Genomic DNA, 22,805 nt, shown 5'->3' with positions numbered 1-22,805 from the left:
GGTAAATATGGATTTTTCGTCGTGGCCATGGAAGTTCACGCGAGTGATTGTTGCATTTAATAGGGTTCCAAATTCGACGGCAGTGTCAGGGCCTTTGCATGTGTTTGTTGAGCAACTGCAAGTGGAACCGCAACCACAACCACCTAACCAAGAAAGCACCAATCCCACCTCTGCCTAATATAATTATCATGTTACCCGTTTTATTACTTCGTATTTATTTATGTCTAGTTATCATATTTATTTGTTACTTCTTTTTTTAAGTTTAAGTCTAACTTAATTTGGTTTTCTAGTTTTTTATAAATAATGATGCTCTGTCACATATTTTCTTTTCCTATATAGTCTTTTTTGGGTCATTCGTGCATATATTATTCTTTTCGGTATTCTTTATTTCCTTCAACAAATATTACTCCCTCTGTGCCATATTAGAGAGGCAAATAATTTAATTTTGATTGTGAGTATGTAAAAGAAAAAAAAAGACTTTTTCTTAAAAAATAATTTAAATTTGAAAAGTGTCAACGGACAAAATACAACTATTTAATGATTTAAATCATGGTAAGGAAAAGAATAATACGGGATTTTCAAACGAATAATCGTTCCAAACAAACGCCCAACTCTGAAAGTTTGTCCTCAACAAAATACGATTACTTTGCAAATATGTAGGTAATTATTCTTTTTCAAAGTTAAATGTCCAAATATACATAAGATGATTTAGATCTTCTTGGGATTTATTTGGATTGATCTTCTTGAAGTATTTGATTCTCAAGAAAATTAGAAGAGTCCGAGTACGATATATTTCTTGATCTCTTTATGAATATTCCAGTATTTATGAGGTACTCAATGTGTTTATTTGAGAAAGACAATATTTGATGTATTCATGAACTCTTTATGAATATCCAAAAAATATGAGATATTCAAAATTTCGATATCTAACAAAATACTCTATACATGTCATTGCAGAATGAATGATCTAAACTTACACACATCTTCATTATCATGAAAAATGGCGTGAATACAATCTAAATAAATACTTTCGTATACTATAAGACTCCAAAATCAAAACACCTAAACTGTTTCAAAAATAAATAAATTGTAATCTCTCACGTGACCATTTAATTCAACCTAAAATATTAAATTTTGCCCAGTAGTGTAAAACTAATCTGCAGGTCAGTTTCTTGATTGAACAGCCTGTTGGCTATACTGGATCATGCATGTTTTTACTCGTTAGTATATTAATACCTAACACACGGTCAGAAATACAAATATTATTACAACGAACAATAAATTAGTAATCATTGACTTTCTTGCATTTGTTTTTGCTTCCTTAAGGCGTTTCGGCGTAGTCAAAATAATTCAATAATAATTAATAATATATATATATATATATATATACTGATATTTAGCGTTGAGATCTTATTTAGTTACGGAGTATTATAAAGAAAAGTAAGCAAAATTTAAGTTTAATGATTTTGTGTAACAAAAAAGAAGGAATATATTTATAACCAATCTAACCAAATAGAAAGAGTATGAAGGTAAAAAGAAAGGCAAATACAAATAACCTATAACTTTCCTCGTAAAAATATGATCATAACTGAAGAACACCATTTAAATACAATTTTATCATTTTTAGATATTCATATTTGAATTTTACTGTGTTTGACATTCAAACATAATCTTGCACTTCAAAAATATTTACATAATATAGCTCTTACAAAATATTACTCTAATTATTCAATATTTGTATATAATTGATATAGAGGGGTAATTTTACAAAACACTACCGTCATAGTAAATATTATTATTGTTATATATAGGTTGAATATTGTTATAGAGAAGCAAAATGTAACATTAAAAATCGATTCTAGAGAAAATCAGATCATTTATAACAAAAACGAAGGGTTATTATAACGAAGTTTAATTGTTGTCCAACAAAAAGCCTGTTGGAGACATGGAGTTGAGAGACAATATAATTAGCGAGTAAATTTGGTTACATTATTGGATAAAACATAAATTCGAACTTTATTTAATATTTAAATATGAGCGATTAATAATAATGTAGCTGGAAATAGAGACCATTTCCCAGTTCCCACTAATTAATTAAGAATACTTCAAAGTGTTAAAGATTAATTGAAGTTTGAAGCCATCTCCTAATTAAGAAGCAGTCACTATTGAAATTACGCGTTAGCTATCTATCTTACCAAGTAAAATCAAAGACTTGTGCTTTCTGTCTCTTTAATTTCCTACAAATACTCTATCCGTCTCTTTTCCCCTCCATCATTACAATATAATATTACTCAACTGATTGATTGATTATCAACTTTTCAAATCCCTTCTTCTTGTAATAAAACATAGCGATGAAGAGTGCTAAATTGTCAACTTTGTTCATCTTATATTTTATCACTATTTTTACACTTGCAAATGCATCTCTTAAGAAAGGTTACTACCATTCAAGTTGCCCAAATGCAGAATCCATTGTCAGAAAAGCAGTGAACAAAGCCGTGTCTCGTAACCCTGGCCTTGGCGCTGGCATCATCAGGATGCATTTCCACGATTGTTTTGTTAGGGTACATACGTTCCTCTTATTTATGTGAATGCGTTATTGTTAGGAGAGTCAAAACATTTTTTTCTATCACTATAAAATTAATAATTTAAAAGGTTGGTTCAACTTACAATATAACTAACTTCATTTTTTTAAAAATAATTCAGGGATGTGATGCCTCCATCCTTTTGGATCCAACTCCAGGGAATCCAACAGAAAAAGAACATCCAGCAAATAATCCAAGCTTACGAGGCTATGAAGTGATCGATGAGGCAAAAATTGAGCTAGAATCTGTTTGCCCACAAACAGTATCATGTTCAGATATAATTGCATTTGCTGCAAGAGATAGTGCTTTTAAGCTTGGAGGCATTAGATATTCAGTTCCATCAGGTCGTCGAGACGGAAGAGTATCTATTAAAGATGAACCAGCCGCACACCTTCCCCCTTCCACCTTAAATGCTGGAGAGCTAGAGGAAAATTTTGCTAAAAAAGGACTTTCTTTAGATGAAATGGTAACACTTTCAGGTGCACATTCTATTGGAAGATCACATTGTTCTTCATTTTCTGATAGACTTTACTCTTTCAATTCAACTCACCCGCAAGATCCTACAATGGATCCTACATTAGCCCAACAATTGATGAAAAGATGTCCGCGTCCTTCTACCACTGATCCAATTGCTCCATTTGATGTTCATACTCCAAATAGGTTGGACAATAAGTACTATCTCAATTTGAGGAATAATAGAGGACTGTTAACCTCAGATCAGACGCTATGGAACAGTCCTTCAACGGCTAGGATGGCGAGGAGTAATGCGATTCATGGTGCAAATTGGGCTCATAAATTTGCAGATGCAATGGTGAAAATGGGATCCATAGAGGTTATGACTGGGATGCAAGGAGAGATTAGGAAGAACTGCAGGGTTGTGAATTAATCAAGTGATTTTTTTTTTAATTTTTGGTTTGTTGATTTTTTAATTGTATCATCACTTTTTTTTTTTCATTTTCAATGTCAAGAACAAGTGTAACCGATTCTTTCCAATTGTAATTTAAATTTGTGTTTTTATTTTGTGACACCTTTTAAATGAGAAGTCACTTTTGAATATACTTTCAAGAAATTTCTTATGTTGCTTATATCATTTTTTCTTTCACCATCATACAATCAATATTTTTACTTTTTAGTAAAAATACAATAAATAATATTTGATTATTAAGAAACAATAAACATTAATCTATAATGAATTTACTTTTACAATGAATTATTTAACAAAAATATATTACAATGAATCATGCATATACATTGTACTTTATAAATAATAAATTTATTTTTATGTGAATTCAGTAAATATGATACATAAAATAGTAAGATATAATGATTTTAATGTGAAATTAACCTTTATTGAATATCATAACACCCCTTTAATAAATAAATATTAATTTATCGATTAAATAATAGAAACATTTCTAGAATATAATTTATAGTACTTATCAAATTTGATTTTTTATCATTATAAATAGGGTTACTCAATCACATATTTTCTCAAATCTTGTGCATCTATATCTCTATTGCACATATATATAAACCTATAAATGACTACTTATATCTACATGGATTCTTCGTCGTGGCCATGGCAATTAACAGAAATGGTTCTTGCAATTACAACGTCAACAAATTCGATGGAAATATCAGGGAATTTGCATGTGTATGTGGAGCTACCACAATCACCCCACCAAGAAAGGATTAATCCAGCCATTGCCTAATATAATCATCATGTTACCCTTTTAATTATAGTATTTCATAATTAATCAGTTATATAGTTTCATCGTTGCTTTTTAGTACACATTTATATTTTTCATCCTTGTAGTTTTTGTCCTATTATTGTGATGCAATCCAAAAGGAAGTAATTAAGTAGGTAAAATCTTTGAGTATTGGCTTGACTTTCATATTATAGGTCAATTAGAAGTGTTTTTTTTTTTTTTTAAGAACTTCCACCTTTTTAGATTCGCCTAAACTGTTAAAAAAAATAAATTAAAAAAAAAAATCTCAGCCACCTCTTAATACAAACTACAGTATTAAAATTTACTCATTACTCCATTAGTGTAAAGCTGCAGGCCACTTTCTTGATTGAACATCCTGCTGGCTAATACACGGTCAAAATTTTTATTTAATAGTTCGCTTTCTTGTTTTTTTTTTAAACTTTTGGTTCTTATGACGTGGCAGGCGTTTTGGTAGTAAAAAAAAGATTCAATAATATTGATAGAAATGTAGTCTTATATTAGAGCCCAAACAAAAGATATTTATATGTATAAAGGAACGTAGCAGACGATGGCGAATAAAGAACATATTCGCTAGCGTTTGCATTACGCATAAAAATATATATGAAAACTTACTAAAATTAAATAAATACTATATATATATATATATGTCATTGCAGAGCACATTGTTATTATAAAAAATGACAAGAGTACGATGTAAATAACAAAATAAATAAATACTTTGGTATTACTATATGACTCCAAAATCAAAACACACATATACAGTTTCAAATAAATAAATAAATTGTAATTTCTCACGTCACCCTTTAGTCTAAACTAAAGTACTATTTAAATTTTGGCCACTAGTGTAACACTAGTCTGCAGGTCAATTTCTTGATTGAGCAGCCTGTTTGCTATACTGAATCATGCATGTTTCTTCCTTGTTAATGTATACCTAATACACGGTCAGAAATACAAATATTACAATAATACTAATTGACTTACTTGATTTTTTTATGTATAAATTTTAGGAATCACATAGTTTTAATATGAAATTACAATCTATTCCTATTTAGTTTGTAATTACATTAATCCTTGAAAAAGTAAAATAAACAGGATACATAATATGTAGCTCGGATACATTATAAAATAAACCGAATACATAATATGTAACTCGGATACATTAAAAACTAGCTCGATACATTAAAAACTAGCTCGGATACATTATAAAATAATTTAGAATTAGGAGAGAAATAAGGGATTTTAGAGGTTTTTAGAAATAGAAGGAAATATTAAAAATAAAGGAAACATAAGACGTGTATTTCAGTAATTTTATAGGTGTTTCCGCGTAGTCAAAATAATTCAACAATATTAACAGAAAACTATAGTTTATTATTTAGAGCCAAACGGTAAATATATACATCCTTATTTTTACCTTGTAAGGCTAATTAAGATGGGGCTTAAATGATACTTATTTGATCAGTTGAGAGATAAAATTGGTAGCATGACCATGGGCAAAGGATGGTACGTTCAAATTGAGTCAAATATCGTTGAACTGACGACGTTTGTCTGAAAATTGAAATGATTATTATAGTGAGGTGCAAAATGTATATTAATATTTGACGTTTAGATTTTATTTAGCTGTTATAAATAAAAAAATTAAAAAAATCAATTTATTGATTTTGTGTTCCTAGAAAAAATAATTGTATTTGTTAACAATGGTTAAATGTAAAAAAATAAAAATAAAAATGCAAACACCAAAAACGTTTTCATGAAAGGGATTAAAAATAATGTGCTGAATATAGAGACCATTTCCCAGTTCCCATTAATTAATTAAAAAACATTAAAATTATTTGAAAGCTTAAGCCATCTCGTAAGAAGCAGTCGCTATTGAAATTACGTACGCGTTAGCAATCTATCTATCTTACCAAGTAAAATCAATGACTTTTGCTTCAATTCCTTTCCTATAAATACACTATCCTTCTCTTTTCCCTTTCATCAGTCGTAAGTTGTTCATTTTCATAAATAGTAACTAAGCAACCATATATTACTCCAGTACTGATTATAAGCTTTTCAAATCCCTTCTTCTTATCCCTATTAACACATAATGATGAAGAGTACTAAATTGTCAACTTTGTTCATGTTATATTTTTTCACTCATGTTTTTACATTTGCAAATGCATCTCTTAAGGTTGGTTGAGAGATCAGGAAGAACTGCAGGATTGTGAATTAATCAACCGATTTTTTATTTATTTTTATGTTGTTGATTTTTTAATTGTATCATCTATTTTTTTATTTCATTTCAAGTGTACTTGATTCATTCCAATTGTAATTTAAATATATTTATCACAAATACTATTATATACATGCATGTAATTCTTATTGGCTTTATTCCTGGTAGTAGATAATGAAAGGCTCGATCCAAATTAATTATAATATAATTTACCTGCAAACTTACGCTCAAGTTCTTAATTATATGAGAAAAATTGGGTTATAATCAGCCCTACGTACGTTCAAATAGTATGTGCTAGTTCCCCATGTAACGAAATAATTAATTTTTGACGAACCGAAACAGTATGATTAATTGAGTAATTATAAGTATTTCTTAATTAATTAATCAGTTATATAATCTCATAATTGCCTTTGAATAACATATTTTATCTTTTTCATCCATCCAATTTTATTAGTCCGCGTAAAAACTACTTGACAAACATCTTTATCACATCTCCTAAATTTCACTATAATTTAAAATAGTTATATAATCACTCATGACATAATATTTTCCTACCAGATTTCCTCCCCCACCCCCCTCTCTCTCTCCTTCTTTCCCCTCACTCTCTTTTCTCTTGCTCACATCTTTCCTCCCTCTCTCCCATCTTTCTCTTTCTCTCTTCCTTTTTTTTGTTCGTGGTGATGACATTTAGACATACGTAATTGATAAACGTATCAGTTCATATTTGATATCAGTGTACATATATCTATGCACAAATAAAATAGATACATTGTTCGAGTTTGCTTCAGATACATCATATTTGATACGAAATACACTAGATATTTGATACCAGATATAGTACTGGATGAAGTTGATATCAGGCCTGTCATATGAAATTGCTTTTGGATACACATGAAATACATGATATTTATACTTAATATACAAATACATGAAATTGTGAAACTCAAATGAAAGAGGAAGAGAGGCGAATGAGTTGAAGTATTCTAGATATACATGTTAATTACGCTTTGGATACACTGTGTCTGAAATAAAGCACACATAATCTGACTCACGATACATGCATGTATCAGAGTGGTCAACTAATCAATAATAATATGTTTTATGTTGTTTCCTCTTTTTTCCAATTGTTCTGATGCTAACTATAAGGGGTGTCAAAAGAATATGAAAAATCGTCCGAATCGAATTTAGTCGGGCCAATTTATATCATTTTTTCAATAAAATTGTGGACTTTTATTTAAGTGTATAATTATCTCAAACAATTAGGATTGTCCTTTTAATTTATAATAAAAATAAAAAAATTACCGAACCAAACCGAATAACCTTACATGTATGTAAATATATTTTATATATTAACAATATGTTAAATATAAGTTAGGTTCTAGACCTCTAGTGACTGGACGACTTTGAGTTTTACTCTTTAGTTATCCTTTAATTAATTTGATTTAAAATTAAAAGATCCTATAATAGATACTTCATTAAACAATGCGGTAAAATATATGCAAATACTTCCATTAAATGTTTAAGATCAAACAATACGACAATAAAGTATTACATTCTTGATTTTATGGTGAAGAATCAAATTGCTTCTTCAAGAACAATTTGTGAAAGAAATATTTTAATAATAATATATATGAGGTGATACTTTAAGGAGGAACTATCACATATAGCCACTCAAAAATAGCCTAATTACTCTCCATAACTATAGTTTGATAATTACAATTCGTAGCTACATGTTATAGGGAGGAGAGAGGCTAGCGAGATTGGGAGAGAGAGGAGAAAGGCGAGCGAGAGAGGGCAGAGAGTGCGAGAGAGGTGAATTATATATGTATATCGGTTAGATAATTGTATATTATACATATGCATTTGTATATATGGCCAACGAGATTGGGAGAGGGAGGAGAGAGGCGAGCGAGAGAAAGCAGAGAGTGGGAGAAAGGTTAATTGTATATGTATATCGGTTTGATAATTGTATATTATACATATGCATTTGTTAAGGGAAGCGAGATTGGGAGAGGGAGGAGAGAGGCGAGCGAGAGAGGGAAATAATTTGTATAATTCACATCTCATTTGTATAATTCGCGGCTAAATTTGTATAATTCGCGTGTTTTTGTATACTTGAGTAATATAAAGTCTAGAATTATACAAATATGATAAAACTTGAAATAACAAATTGTATAGACATAAACATATAAAATTTAAACAGTTATACAAAATATATTATACAAATTAATTATATAAATTATACTATACAAAATCTGAAAACTACACGTTTATACAAACTTTAAAAAGTTATACACAAAAAAGATTGAATGTATATGGTGACAAGATTGAAAAACCAAAGGAAATCATCGTCATATACAAATATAAATCATCGTATATAAATACAAATCAAAAGAAGAATTGTTAGTGGCGAATTATACAAATGTGGCTAATTATACAACTCGAAGTCAGTCCACGTAATTAATGGTTAATGTTAGTCGCGAGTGGTAATTATAGCAAACTATAGCTATGAGGAGTAATTAAGTAGTATAAATTTGCTTAACCGTGTAATTTTCCCTACTTTAAAAGTTAAAAAAAAAAAAAAACTGCCCGTACCGATATCGAAGAAATACATTGGTTATATATTATAAAATAACCAAAAAATTAAGACGATATAAATTTTATAAAATAACCGACCAAACAATCTCATGAACACCACTTTTAGAAGAGAAACAAAAAAGTCAAAATAATTAAGTACAATATTTAATCAAACGCTGGCTTTCATATTAAAGGTCAATGGAGTAGATTCACCTAAATTGTCTTAAAAAATCAAATTGTTTCTCAGCTAAACTAAAATGTTAATATTACCCACTAGTATAAAGCTTCAGGTCAAATTCTTGATTGAACAGCCTGTTGGCTAACACACGGTCAAATATACAAATACACCCAGCATTAATATTTTTTAATTTCATTTAATTTAATACTTACCTTTCTTGTTTTTTTTTTTAAAAAAATATTATTTTATAATTATGGTTCTCATATGTGGGGCTGGCAGGTGGCGTCATGGTAGTCGAAACAATTCAATACTACTAACAAAAATTGTAGTGTTATATTAGAGCCAAAATATATTTACGTAGCCGCCGATGGCGGATGGAGAACGTATTGGCTGGGCATATAAGAAAATATATGTGAAAAATTACTATAATTTTAATAAAAGGTATAATATGTTTTGAACTCATAATCGATTCAGTAGGTTGCTTTCATCTAGTTTGAGTCTCTAATAGATTTACTATCGAGTTGTAATATTTCCTAATTCTTATTGATGGTGTGTGTTATATATGTAATTATATTATTTTAAAAGTTAAATGTCCAAAATATATCCATAAAAAGACTGTAATTAGTCTTTGAATGTGTGAAAAATAAATAAATACTCTATATATGTTATTGCAGAATGAAGAATCTATACCAACACACATTGTTATTATCACGAAAAATTGACGTGAATACGATCTGAATAAACAAAATAACTAAATACTTTGATATAATTACTATATGACTCCAAAATCGAAACACCTAAACTGTTTCAAAATAAGAAATTGTACATTCTCACGTCACCATTTTATCCAAGTAGTATTAAAATTTGCCCACTAGTGTTAAGCTAGTCACCAGGTTGGTTTCTTGATTGAACAGCGGCCTGTTGGCTATACTCTTGCAATTTTTTTGTTGTTGTATTTAAATTCATACTTTTATTTGAAGATAAAGATTAAAAATAACGTTGCTGGAAATAGAGACCATTTTCCAGTTCCCACTAATTAAATAATTAAGAATAATTCAGAACATTAAAATTATTTTGGAGGCTTGAAACTATCTCCTGATTTTAATTAGAAGCAGTCGTCGCTATTGAAATTACGCGTTACCTAGCTAATTATCTTACCAAGTAAAATCAAAGACTTGCTTCTATTCCCTTCCTATAAATACTCCATCCTTCTCTTTTCCCTTTCATCAGTAGTAAGTTCTTCATTTTCATAAATAGTTAAGCAACCATATATTACTCCAGCACTGGTTATCATCTAATTTTCAAATCCCTTCTTCTTATCATATAACATAACAATGAAAAATGCTAAATTGTCAACTTTGTTCATGTTATATTTTTTCATTGTTTTTACACTTGCAAATGCATCTCTTAAGACCGGGTACTACCATTCAAGTTGCCCAAATGCAGAATCCATTGTCAGAAAGGCAGTCAACAAAGCAGTGTCTAGTAACCCTGGCCTTGGCGCTGGTATCATCAGGATGCATTTCCACGATTGTTTTGTTAGGGTACGTCTCATTTTATGTGAACGTGTTACTGTTTAGAGAGTCAATCAATTTTTTTCTTTGATTTTGTGTGCTGAAATTAGTAAAAGGTTAGTTCAACTAACAATATCTAACTTCAAATTTTATATGATTCAGGGATGTGATGCCTCCATCCTTTTGGATCCAACTCCAGGGAATCCAACAGAAAAAGAACATCCAGCAAATAATCCAAGCTTACGAGGCTATGAAGTGATCGATGAGGCAAAAATTGAGCTAGAATCTGTTTGCCCACAAACAGTTTCATGTTCAGATATAATTGCATTTGCTGCAAGAGATAGTGCTTTTAAGCTTGGAGGCATTAGGTATTCAGTTCCATCAGGTCGTCGAGACGGAAGAGTATCCCTTAAAGATGAACCAACCGTACACCTTCCCCCTTCCACTTTAAATGCTGGAGAGCTAGAGGAAAATTTCGCTAAAAAAGGACTTTCTTTAGATGAAATGGTAACACTTTCAGGTGCACATTCTATTGGAAGATCACGTTGTTCTTCATTTTCTGATAGACTTTACTCTTTCAATTCAACTCACCCGCAAGATCCTACAATGGATCCTAAATTAGCCCAACAATTGATGAAAAGATGTCCGCATCCTTCTACCACTGATCCAATTGCTCCACTTGATGTTGATACTCCAAATAGGTTGGACAATAAGTACTATCTCAATTTGAAGAATAATAGAGGNAGACGCTATGGAACAGTCCTTCAACGGCTAGGATGGCGAGGAGTAATGCGATTCATGGTGCAAATTGGGCTCATAAATTTGCAGATGCAATGGTTAAAATGGGATCCATAGAGGTTATGACTGGGATGCAAGGAGAGATTAGGAAGAACTGCAGGGTTGTGAATTAATCAGTGATACTTTTTTTGTTCTTGTTGATTTTTTAATTGTATCATCACATTTTTTTATTCATTTTCAATGTCAAGATAAGTGTATTGGACAACTTCCATTTATTTTATCAAGAAAAAGCAAAAGGAGATTATTTGGAAGCCCATGAGTAGAAGTAGTAAAATTTGTCGTGAATATTTGTTGCCAAAAATATAGAATTTAATTATGTTTCGTTTTCAAGTATAATACCGGCATAGTTATATAAACTAAGCAGCTTATGATATGATATCAAGTAATATAAATTTAGCTTCTTATGGTTCAATTTTGAAGAAGCATTAAACAATTGTAGACTTTAGAACTAACTTTTTTTTTCCTTCTAAAAACTAAAACGCCTCTATGCTCAACTCCTTCACGGGCACGGGGGGAGAGCCGGAGAAAGCTTGGGGTTAGGTAACTCCTTCGGCGAAAATTACACTGTTTATAAGTAGCTAAGATTATATGTATATATTATAGATGTTGAAACTTCTTCAAGTAGTTCAATTCATTTGTATATTTTGAACCACTAAAGTGAAAATCCTGATTTCACTGTGGTTCATTGATATATTTTTTAGTATAAATTATAGGAACCACATATTATAAGTACTAAATAACATCTTANATAATATCAAATTATATTAAAGTGATGAAAATTTTAAAAAATTGAAATATTATTAATTTGGGATGAAAGTAGTGTATATCAAATAATATATTTTTTAAAATGACATACTACATTTAAAAAGAATTACGAATGTTAGATATTTAATTAATGACCTTATATTAAAAATAATGTGTTAATTACAAAATAATAGAAATATAATAAAATAATAAAAAAGTGAAATAGAGAGTGTGAATAGTAGTTCTATTCACCTCTCTATAAATGAAGAATAAAGAGTTAATTTAGGAGTGGTTGGAGAACTCATTCTCTATTTTGCTCTTCAAATATAGAGAATGGAGAGTAAAATAAAGGTGGGTTGGAGATGGTCTAAGGAGATTATTTGGAAGCTCATGAGTAGAAGTAGTAAAATTTGTCGTGAATATTTGTTGCCAAAAATATAGAATTTATTTATTAATTTTGTTTCGTTTTCAAGTATAATGCGGTCATAGTTATATAAACTAAGCAGCTTATGATCAGAGGCGGAGCCAGGATTTCAGGCCTATGGGTTCTAAATTTTATAAAGGACATTGATCTTAAAAATTACAAAATGCAAATTTTGTTAATGAGATGTTAATCGTGTTTGAAAATATTACCTTATATATTGTTATTGTAAAAACTTGATTTAATAATATAAAGATTTGAGTAATTTATTTTAAATTTCTAAAATATTATTTAAAAAAATAAATAATTTTTTAAATATAAATTTTGAACATTATTACTATAATCTTCAATATTGTTCTAAGTGAGATTAAAATTATTAGATTCACCATTAATATTTAAGAACCTAAAACATATATTTTACTAGTTTCACTATGACCTTGAACCATTATTGCCTTCAAAAGTTAAAATTTTGTAAAGCAAACAACAACTATTTAACATAATCAATTATCAATATGAGGGATAACCCTAAAATCAAATATTAAAAATGAATTTTTGAATAGATAATCAAACAGTGTAAAAGAAAACAAATAAGAAAAAAAATTGAAAAAGAAGAGGCGAGAATACATAGTACATACCGCAGGGCAGAGGTCGGATGGTAGCAATCAGATTAACAATAAAAGTTAGAACCCTAACTTTTGAAAATAAATTTGGGTCAAAGTTTTTTGAGTGTCCGAGGAGAAATCAATAGTTAGATATTGTTTTAGAGTAGGACACAAACACTATTACTAGTTTTCTGTTTATTTTCATGTACCAATTTTCTGTTTTTTTTAAAAATAAATAAATAAATATGTAAACCTATGTTATTATCTTTAGGTTAGAAATTAATTCCAAAAACACTTTTTTGATTTACCAATTTTCTGTTTTTTTAAAATTTCTCATATAAACCTACGTATGTTAGAAATTAATTCCAAAAATATGGTGCTCAATGGGTTTCAAACCCACGAAGTGCGAGCCGATAGACTTCACAGGGTGCACTAAGACCACTGGGCTACTCACCTCACTATGCTTTTGCAGTAAATTTATATTTACTTTATATTTGATATTTTAATACGAATATAGGATCTACGAAAAAGTCAGTGGGTTCGTCCGAATCCCCTTCCAATACTGTAGATCCGCCCCTGCTTATGATATGATATCAAGTAATATAAATTTAGCTTCTTATGGTTCAATTTTGAAGAAGCACTAAACAATTGTAGACTTTAGAACTAACTTTTTTTTTTCCTTCTAAAAACTAAAACGCCTCTATGCTCAACTCCTTCACGGGCACGGGCACGGCGGGCGGAGAGCCGGTGACAGCTTGGGGTTAGGTAACTCCTTCGGCGAAAATTACAATCTTTATAAGTAGCTAAGATTATATTCTTATGTATATATTATAGATGTTGAACCTCCTTCGAGTAGTTCAATTCGTTTGGATATTTTGAACCACTAAATTGAAAATTCTGATTTCACTTTGGTTCATTGATATATTTTTTATTTGTTTGTTTCTTTCTGATTTTGGGGGTATATATATATATATATGGTAATCCATGCATGTCACTGCTCATGTGATTTTGAATCTTTATTGGCTTTAATTTATTCCTAGTGCAAGATTATGAGAGACTCGAACCAAATTAAAAATAATTAACCTGCAAACTTATGCTCAAGTTCTTAATTACATGAGAAAATTTGTGTTATAATATAATTAATCAACCGTACATACGTTCATGAGGTTGAGCTAGTTCCACACGTAACCAAAAAATTCTTGACGAACTGAAACACTTATAAGTATTTCTTAATTAATCAGTTTTATAGTCTCGTCATTGCTTTTGAATAAGACTTCCTTTTTTCTTCATATTGTTCTGATGCAAACTAGTATGCATGCATGTTTTTGTTTCGACTTTCAGAAGAGAAACGAAAAAGCAAAATAATTAAGTACAATATTTAATTAAGCGCTGGCTTTCATATTAAAGGTCAATGGAAGTAGATTCACCTAAACTGTTTCAAAAATAATAAACAAAAAATCTCAGCCACCTCTTAATCCAAACTAAACTATAAAATTTACCCACTAGTGTAAAGCTGCAGGTCAATTTCTTGATTGAACAGCCTATAGGCTAACACACGGTCAAAAATACAAATACAACCAGCACATATATTACTTCTTCGTCTCATAAAATGAGTTATTTTGATTTGACACGAAATTTAAGAAAAAATAAAGATTTTTTAAATTTGTAGTCTAAAATAAGTGATGGATGTTTGTGTGATTGTAAATCATTTCATTTAGGGCATAATAGACATTTTAAAGTTAAATTATTACTTAATATAAAAATATGAAATTATTACTTCATATAAAATTATGTCATTCTCTTTTGGACTAACTAAAAAGAAAAGAAAAGTGAGTAATATAAACGGAGACAACAGAACAGAAGGAGTATTATTTTTCCTTATAATTTGCTTTCTTGTTTGGGATTTTGGTTCTTAGGTGTTGTTGGTGATCGAGTCGGGAATTTCATGATGCAAATTTTTTTCTTAGTTGTATTAAAGATGTGCAAAATTAAATATGTACGATCTGATTTGAATCTGTATTAGATTTATTATTGAGTTGTAATAGTTCCTATTTTGATTGAATTATATAGGTAAACATAAAGTCTTCCTATTTATCTAATGGATTGTTCATCCCTTTTGTGGACGTAGATCGATTGACCGAACCACGTTAAATATTTGTGTCTTTTGATATATTTCTTATTTGTCTTCTTACTCACGGTCTTTCGGAAGTCTTCTTTGTTAGCTTCCACATGACACCAAATTATTTTGGTCCTAATATATTATATATGTAGGTAACTATTCTTTTTCAAATTAAATATCCAAAATATCTATAAGAAAGTGATATATATACTGCAAGATTTCTTGAACCTGTAAAAATTGAATAAATACTCTATGTATGTCATTGCTGAGAATAAAGGATCTAAACTTACATGCACATTGTTATTATCATGAAAAATTAAATGACGTGTATACAATCTACATAAACAAACAAAAAAAAGTACTTTGTTTAATCCAAGTAGTATTAAAATTTACCCACTAGTGTAAAGACAGTCTCCAGGTCAGTTTCTTGATTGAACAGCGGCCTATGGGCAATATTCTAGCATTTTTTTAATTGCATTATTTAAATTCAAACTTTATTTGAATATGGAAGAGATTAAAAATAACGTGGCTGGAAATATAGACCATTTTAATTTCCAGTTCCCACTAATTATATATTACTCTTTAAGAACACTTCAAAACGCTAAAATTATTTTGAAAGCTTGAAACTATCTCCTAATTAATTAGAAGCAGTCGTCGCTATTGAAATTACGCGTTACCTACCTATCTATGTTACCAAGTAAAATCAAAGACTTTTACTTCTATTCCTTTCCTATAAATACTCTATCCATCTCTTTTTCCCTCCATTACTACCTTCTTATAATTAAGTTGTTCATTTCCTTAAATAGTAATTAACCAACTACAGTAGTATTAATTACTCCACTGCTTATCAACTTTTCAAATCCCTTCTTCTTGTCACTATAACACATAATGATGAAGAGTGCTAAATTGTCAACTTTGCTCATGTTATATTTTTTCACTGTTTTTACATTTGCAAATGCATCTCTTAAGACCGGTTACTACCATTCAAGTTGCCCAAATGCAGAATCCATTGTCAGAAAAGCAGTCAACAAAGCCGTGTCTCGTAACCCTGGCCTTGGCGCTGGCATTATCAGGATGCATTTCCATGATTGTTTTGTTAGGGTACGTCTCATTTTATTTATGTTTAAAGAGTCGGACAATTTTTTCTTTGATTTTGTGCGTTGAAATTAGTAAAAGGTTGGTTCAACTTACAATATATCTAACTTCATTTTTTTTTAAATAATTCAGGGATGTGATGCCTCAATCCTTTTGGATCCAACTCCAGGGAATCCAACAGAAAAAGAACATCCAGCAAACAATCCAAGCTTACGAGGCTATGAAGTTATCGACGAAGCAAAAATTGAGCTAGAATCTGTTTGCCCACAAACAGTATCATGTTCAGATATAATTGCATTTGCTGCAAGAGATAGTGCTTTCAAGCTTGGAGGCATTAGATATTCAGTTCCATCAGGTCGTCGAGATGGAAGAGTATCTATTAAAGATGAACCAACCGCACACCTTCCCCCTTCCACTTTAAATGCTAGAGAACTTGAGGAAAATTTCGCTAAAAAAGGACTTTCTTTAGATGAAATGGTAACACTTTCAGGTGCACATTCTATTGGAAGATCACATTGTTCTTCATTTTCTGATAGACTTTACTCTTTCAATTCAACTCATCCGCAAGATCCTACAATGGATCCTACATTAGCCCAACAATTGATGAAAAGATGTCCGCGTCCTTCTACCACTGATCCAATTGCTCCACTTGATGTTCATACTCCAACTAGGTTGGACAATAAGTACTATCTCAATTTGAAGAATAACAGAGGACTGTTAACCTCAGATCAGACGCTATGGAACAGTCCTTCAACTGCTAGGATGGCGAGGAGTAACGCGATTCATGGTGAAAATTGGGCTCATAAATTTGCAGATGCAATGGTGAAAATGGGATCCATAGAGGTTATGACTGGGATGCAAGGAGAGATTAGGAAGAACTGTAGGGTTGTGAATTAATCAAGTGATTTTTATTTATTTATTTTTCGTTTGTTGATTTTTTAATTATATCATCACATTTTTTATTTCATTTTCAATGTCAAGAACAATGTAACTGATTCTTTTCAATTGTAATTTTAAATATATTGATTTAAGAGATTTTGCTTATTTTCATGGTAAAGATATGTTGGACAACTTCTATTTATTTGATTAAGAAAATTGCACAAAGAACTTCAGAAAGTGCACTTGTACACTTTTGTTAACATTATTCGTGTCAATTTAAATGTTATAGTTTAAAAAGTTTATAGATCACTCCAATCATTTTCTCGTTCTTTACATTTTGACGGTAAGGAGATCGAGTTGTATATTTGCAACGAACATTAAGCCTAAAGGTGACTAGCTAAGAAATGTTCTTCATTTTATTTTTGCAGTGTTGGGGTCATGGGTACATATTAATCTATTTATGTAGTGTAATTTTTCGATAAAAAAATGTTAAGTAACTCTTGTATAGTTCCAGCCCTGGTTGCTGGAAGGAGAGAAAGTGTAGTATTTTAGCAAAACGTATTTTGGAAATGTTCTTATTGTCAATTTCCAAGAAGTTGGATGATATTAAATGGAGCAAAATTATAGAAAAAATAAAATTAAACTGAGGAGGAGTTCCAAAATAAAGACCAGTTGCCAGTTGCCACTCTTAACTAGGAAAACTTCAAATATGTACACATTTGAAATTTGTATCATGCAAAAAAAGAAAAAAAAACTTTGTTCTTTTTTCTTATAATATAATATTAAAATTTGGTCAAATTTTATTAGAAAAAAGCCTCCCTCTTTAAAATATTATGAATTAATGTAGAAGAGTTACCTGATAGTGATTAGATTAATATTTCAAACTTGAATCACTTCACCAAAATAAAAAAATAAATAAATTAGAAGTTCACATAATATAATGTTTTACACGAAGAGTTTAATAAAAGAGAATAAGTAAATATATTATTTTACTGGTATAAATCTACAAGTTTTAACTTGATATTAAGTTCAGCGTCTTACATGCTAATATTAAAATACGAAACGAATAGTAATCAAATTGCGGGGATAGCTCAGTTGGGAGAGCGTCAGACTGAAGATCTGAAGGTCACGTGTTCGATCCACGTTCACCGCATTGTTTTTCTACTTTTAATTTGGGCTTGGACCCGAATTCCTTGGGCTTTCCTTTTATTTTGACCTTTTGAGCCAAATTTGGGCTTCGATCCGAATTCCAATTTATTGGGCTTTTAGAGGTTTTAACTCTTGTACTTTCCTGTGAAAATTTTGACATGGCCATTTAACTTATACATGTCTTTTATAATTTTTGCACGTATACTAAATTCAGATGTATAAATTATAATGTTTGAAGTTAATGTTTTTGACAAAATCAATTTTTCTATATTTTTTCAGGGATAAAGAGAGAAAAGAGCTTATTGAGAATGGAATGTATACCGTATCAATTGGATTGGAGTTTGACTAAATTCATATTCGTGTATTGCACGATACATTTTTTGAAATGTCATTTCAACAAGACATTTTGCATAATATGTGTCATATATGGCATAATATAAATCAACTTGAGTGTCTCACGTGAATTACCTTGCATGTGTTTACTTGAAATTTTGGACACAAGAGTTTACTTGTTTAGTTTTATATAAATTTAAATATCTATCTGTGTATATCTAAAGTTGGAATTTTGGACGTGTGTGTTTCACTTGATTTTTTAAATTTATTTTTTAAAATTTGAACATGTTTGTTTTAATAGTACTCTTACTATTATATTTCAAAAATATATATTGGAAAAAAGGTAGTAGTTTTTAATAATAAGATTAGAGTTTAGACTTGTCTTTTTCTTTCAATTTCTTGCTAAAATAAATTGTAAGACAATGATTGATTAGTAATTTATTGTCATGTTTTTGTTTTTCTCATATATAACTTAGTTTGTTCAATCATCTTATAATGACGTAAAAGTTGGTTGGCATGCATCCTTCAACCGACAGACCTCCCAATAAAAGTTATGTACTTTTCTTCATTTTTATTAAATGATGATTGATGAAGTGCATCTAAAATCATATCATAAGGTTAAATTAACTTCCATTCAGATATGTTCCACCTAAAATTTTATATATTTACTTTGTCCTTCCAAAAGTATTTAGTTGGCGTGATTCAAGTTGAGATAGTAAAATTGATATCAAAGAATATAATAAAGATGTAGACAATCTTGGATATGAAAACTTTTTTATTTAATTACAGAATTTAAAGTGCCTTAAAAGATTTTTTTAAAGTTTATAACATGTTCTAATGAATTTATGAAGGAGCATTCTTTCAACCGTCATGAGCTTGACGGACTTAAATAAAGCATTGAAGGAAGACTTTAAGGACATCCATAAGATCATGTGGTTATTTTGATAATTTTTGTAATTTAGTTATTTTTATGAAATTAATATAAATAGTCTCTAAGTCTTTATATAATTTGTAATTCAGCTATTTCTTCTAAAGCCTATTCCCCTCATTTCTTTTTCTCAACAACCATACCTTCTTGTAATTTGATAAATCATAGTAGATAATAATTGTGTTATTATTAAAACTAGTATTCGTATTCGCGCGGATAATATTATTTAAGTAAAAAATGTCTAAATCATATAATTTGACTTATTTAAACAAATAAGATTATAGATATTTAGTAAAATCTCAATTGTCATTTCATTATTATATTAACCATTTATATCGTTCAAAACATGTTAAGCACCATTATTATATTAATATTTCACTTAATAATTTGATGTCTTCACCCACTACTGTGACACACATATACATCTATACACATAAATTGATAAATATTGTATAAATTTGCACCCATATTCAAGACTGTAAAGTTTATCATATATTCCAACATAGTAATTTTTCAATTGCACATATAAAAGCATTTTAATATATGTGAAGATATGACCAATAATTCTATAATAAAAATCATGTTAGTATCTATGATCTGTGTTAAAAATTAACAAAGAAATAATGAATTAAGAAAGCATTATTTTAACTTTAATAAAGTTGAATAAAAATAACATACAATTCTAAAAAAAACATTAATTATCGTAAAAATCATTAAATGTTACATTTGTAATAAAAAAAACATAGAAACTCATTTGATCTAAAAAAAAATAAGTAGAAAATATCTAAATTTTTATCTTACTATAATCACAACCATTATAAAGGACTTTTTTTTAGTTAAACCAACCATTATATAAAACATAAAAGCTATTTTGATTTTAAAATATTTAAAATAAATTAATTCAAATAAATAAATAACTCTAGTTTCATTTTTATGGATTGCTAAACATGAGTGTTAAGTAGATAACATTTGTTTAATAGAAGTATTCAACTCAAATACTTATTCTATATGAGTCTTAAGAATAATCGATATGCAAAAAGATACACCATATGAATATTATGAATTAAATTTCTCATAAGCTCCTATAAAATAACTAATTACATGGTTGATAATCTGTTTTGGCAAAGCAATATAGGCAATATTGGCTATATATTACTTACAATCCTAGAGTTAACATTGTACAAAAATCTGCAAAACACAAAAGAATAAAGTTAATTAATAGAACATTTTTAGATTTTTACTAAAAAAAAAGTAAAATACCAAGAAATTCTGTCAGATAGTTTTAATCTCAATTACAAATGTAAATCAGATAAACAGAGAAACTCATTTGATCTAAAGAATTTAAGTACAAAATATGATAGAAACAAATCAAATTGAATTAAAAGAACTAAATAAATCATAATAAGATATTATAGATCTAAAAATATTATCATGATGTGTAGTAGATTTTCACTTTGATAATGAAAATAATAATTCAACAAATAACATTACACATTTGAAGAAGAATAGACCCATTAACTTTTTTGATTGAAATTTATTTATGTATATATAGAGAATAGAGATAATGGGTAGAACAATTTTAAGTAACAACTTTAAATTCAAATTCAAAAATAACTATTGTTAATTAAAATAAAATTACGTGGGTATCAATATGAAATAGACCACATGAATTTGTTTAAAATGATAATGCAAATTCTAATCACTTCTAATAGTCAAGTTGTTTCCTGCGCATGATCAACGTGACAATATTTTGCAGAGACACCACATCCCTATTTGAATGTTTCAAACGGTTTGCTGGTTAATGTAAATGAGAGATCATGCAAAGAAAAATGAGAGAACAGAATCATGTTTAAATAATTACATATTTATTACTAAATTCTTAAATATCGTTTTTTTTTCAAATATTCTTTTTATTCCTAATTTTATGGAGCATTATCTTAAAAATGTAGTGTGACATATTCTTAAATCCAGTTTTACTTACGATTTTTAATATTTACTTATTTTTACAGATCTCCTTCAACATGAATATATATATAGTGTATAGTTAATTTAAATTTAATCGCCCAATTTTCATATTTAATTGTGTTCACATAATTTGAAATTCCAATTATGTTATTAATTAACATATGATTTAGTTTAAATATTTACTTTGAAAAAATTGATAACTTCTCACCAAAAAAGAGTCCTAAACAATTACTCCATGTATTCATTCCCCGCAAATAGAGTCATATACTGCTCAAACTTTCCGCAAAACAAATTCCTAAGTGCTTAAATAATTTGGATTTTTTTTTCTATAAAAAATAGTGTGGAAAGTTAGTTTAAATATTTAATTAAAAATTTAATAGTTTTTCACAAAAATAGAGTCCTCAAAAAATATGTTAGTTAAAATTTATTTCTAAGTTTTAAAAATTAGTGTCAACAATCTGCAATTTTCTTTGCTATAAAGGAGGAGTAAATTAAAATATAATCATTATTTGGAGAGGATTTTCAGTTTGATAAATATTGTTCTTTTTTTTTTTTGGACTTTCACTTTTTTATTTGCAAATATATTCAAATTTTCTTCGGCTAGCCATCAAATAATCTATCTATTCACCCATAAAAAATGAAGATAAGAAGAATGAAACTAATTGAACAAACAACATTACACATTTGAAGAAGAATAGATTCATGGTTCAATCATTTGATTTAAAGAATTTATGTAGAAAATATGACAAAAACAAATCAAATTGAATGAAATAAACTGGAAAAAAATAACAATAAGACATTATATCTAATAATATCATCATTTGCAGATGATTTTCACTTTGATAAATATTGTTCTTCTTTTCTTGAACTTCTACTATTTTATTCGCAAATATATTCAAATTTTATTCGGCTAGCCATAAAATAATTTTCTTATTCACCAAATAAAAAGTTGAAGATAAAAAGAATAGAAATAATTTAACAG

General features: G+C 28.9%; 3 protein-coding genes, 1 non-coding gene and 1 pseudogene across 4 annotated transcripts in view; 4 read left to right on the top strand and 1 right to left on the bottom strand.

The window, feature by feature from the left end:
- LOC125864848 (shaggy-related protein kinase NtK-1) overlaps positions 1-22,805 on the bottom strand; it is a 122,029-nt gene that overhangs the window by 52,511 nt on the left and 46,713 nt on the right. The gene's annotated exons all lie outside the window — the stretch shown is intronic.
- LOC125853385 (peroxidase 5-like) lies at positions 2,352-3,468 on the top strand. The gene is made up of 2 exons (XM_049533101.1): positions 2,352-2,561; positions 2,704-3,468. The coding sequence occupies exons 1-2, from the start codon at positions 2,352-2,354 to the stop codon at positions 3,466-3,468; spliced, it is 975 nt and encodes a 324-aa protein (XP_049389058.1).
- On the top strand, positions 10,611-11,701 carry LOC125853295 (peroxidase 5-like; annotated as a pseudogene).
- Positions 16,384-17,466, top strand: LOC125864907 (peroxidase 5-like). The gene is made up of 2 exons (XM_049545018.1): positions 16,384-16,575; positions 16,702-17,466. The coding sequence occupies exons 1-2, from the start codon at positions 16,396-16,398 to the stop codon at positions 17,464-17,466; spliced, it is 945 nt and encodes a 314-aa protein (XP_049400975.1). The 5' UTR covers positions 16,384-16,395.
- Positions 18,529-18,601, top strand: TRNAF-GAA (transfer RNA phenylalanine (anticodon GAA)). The gene has a single exon. It is a non-coding gene; the product is annotated as a tRNA-Phe (tRNA).

Source organism: Solanum stenotomum, chromosome 1, assembly GCF_019186545.1.
Source record: "Solanum stenotomum isolate F172 chromosome 1, ASM1918654v1, whole genome shotgun sequence".
Taxonomy (NCBI): domain Eukaryota; kingdom Viridiplantae; phylum Streptophyta; class Magnoliopsida; order Solanales; family Solanaceae; genus Solanum; species Solanum stenotomum.
Note: the sequence above shows the minus strand (reverse complement) of the source record. Positions and strands in the feature narration are given on the sequence as shown.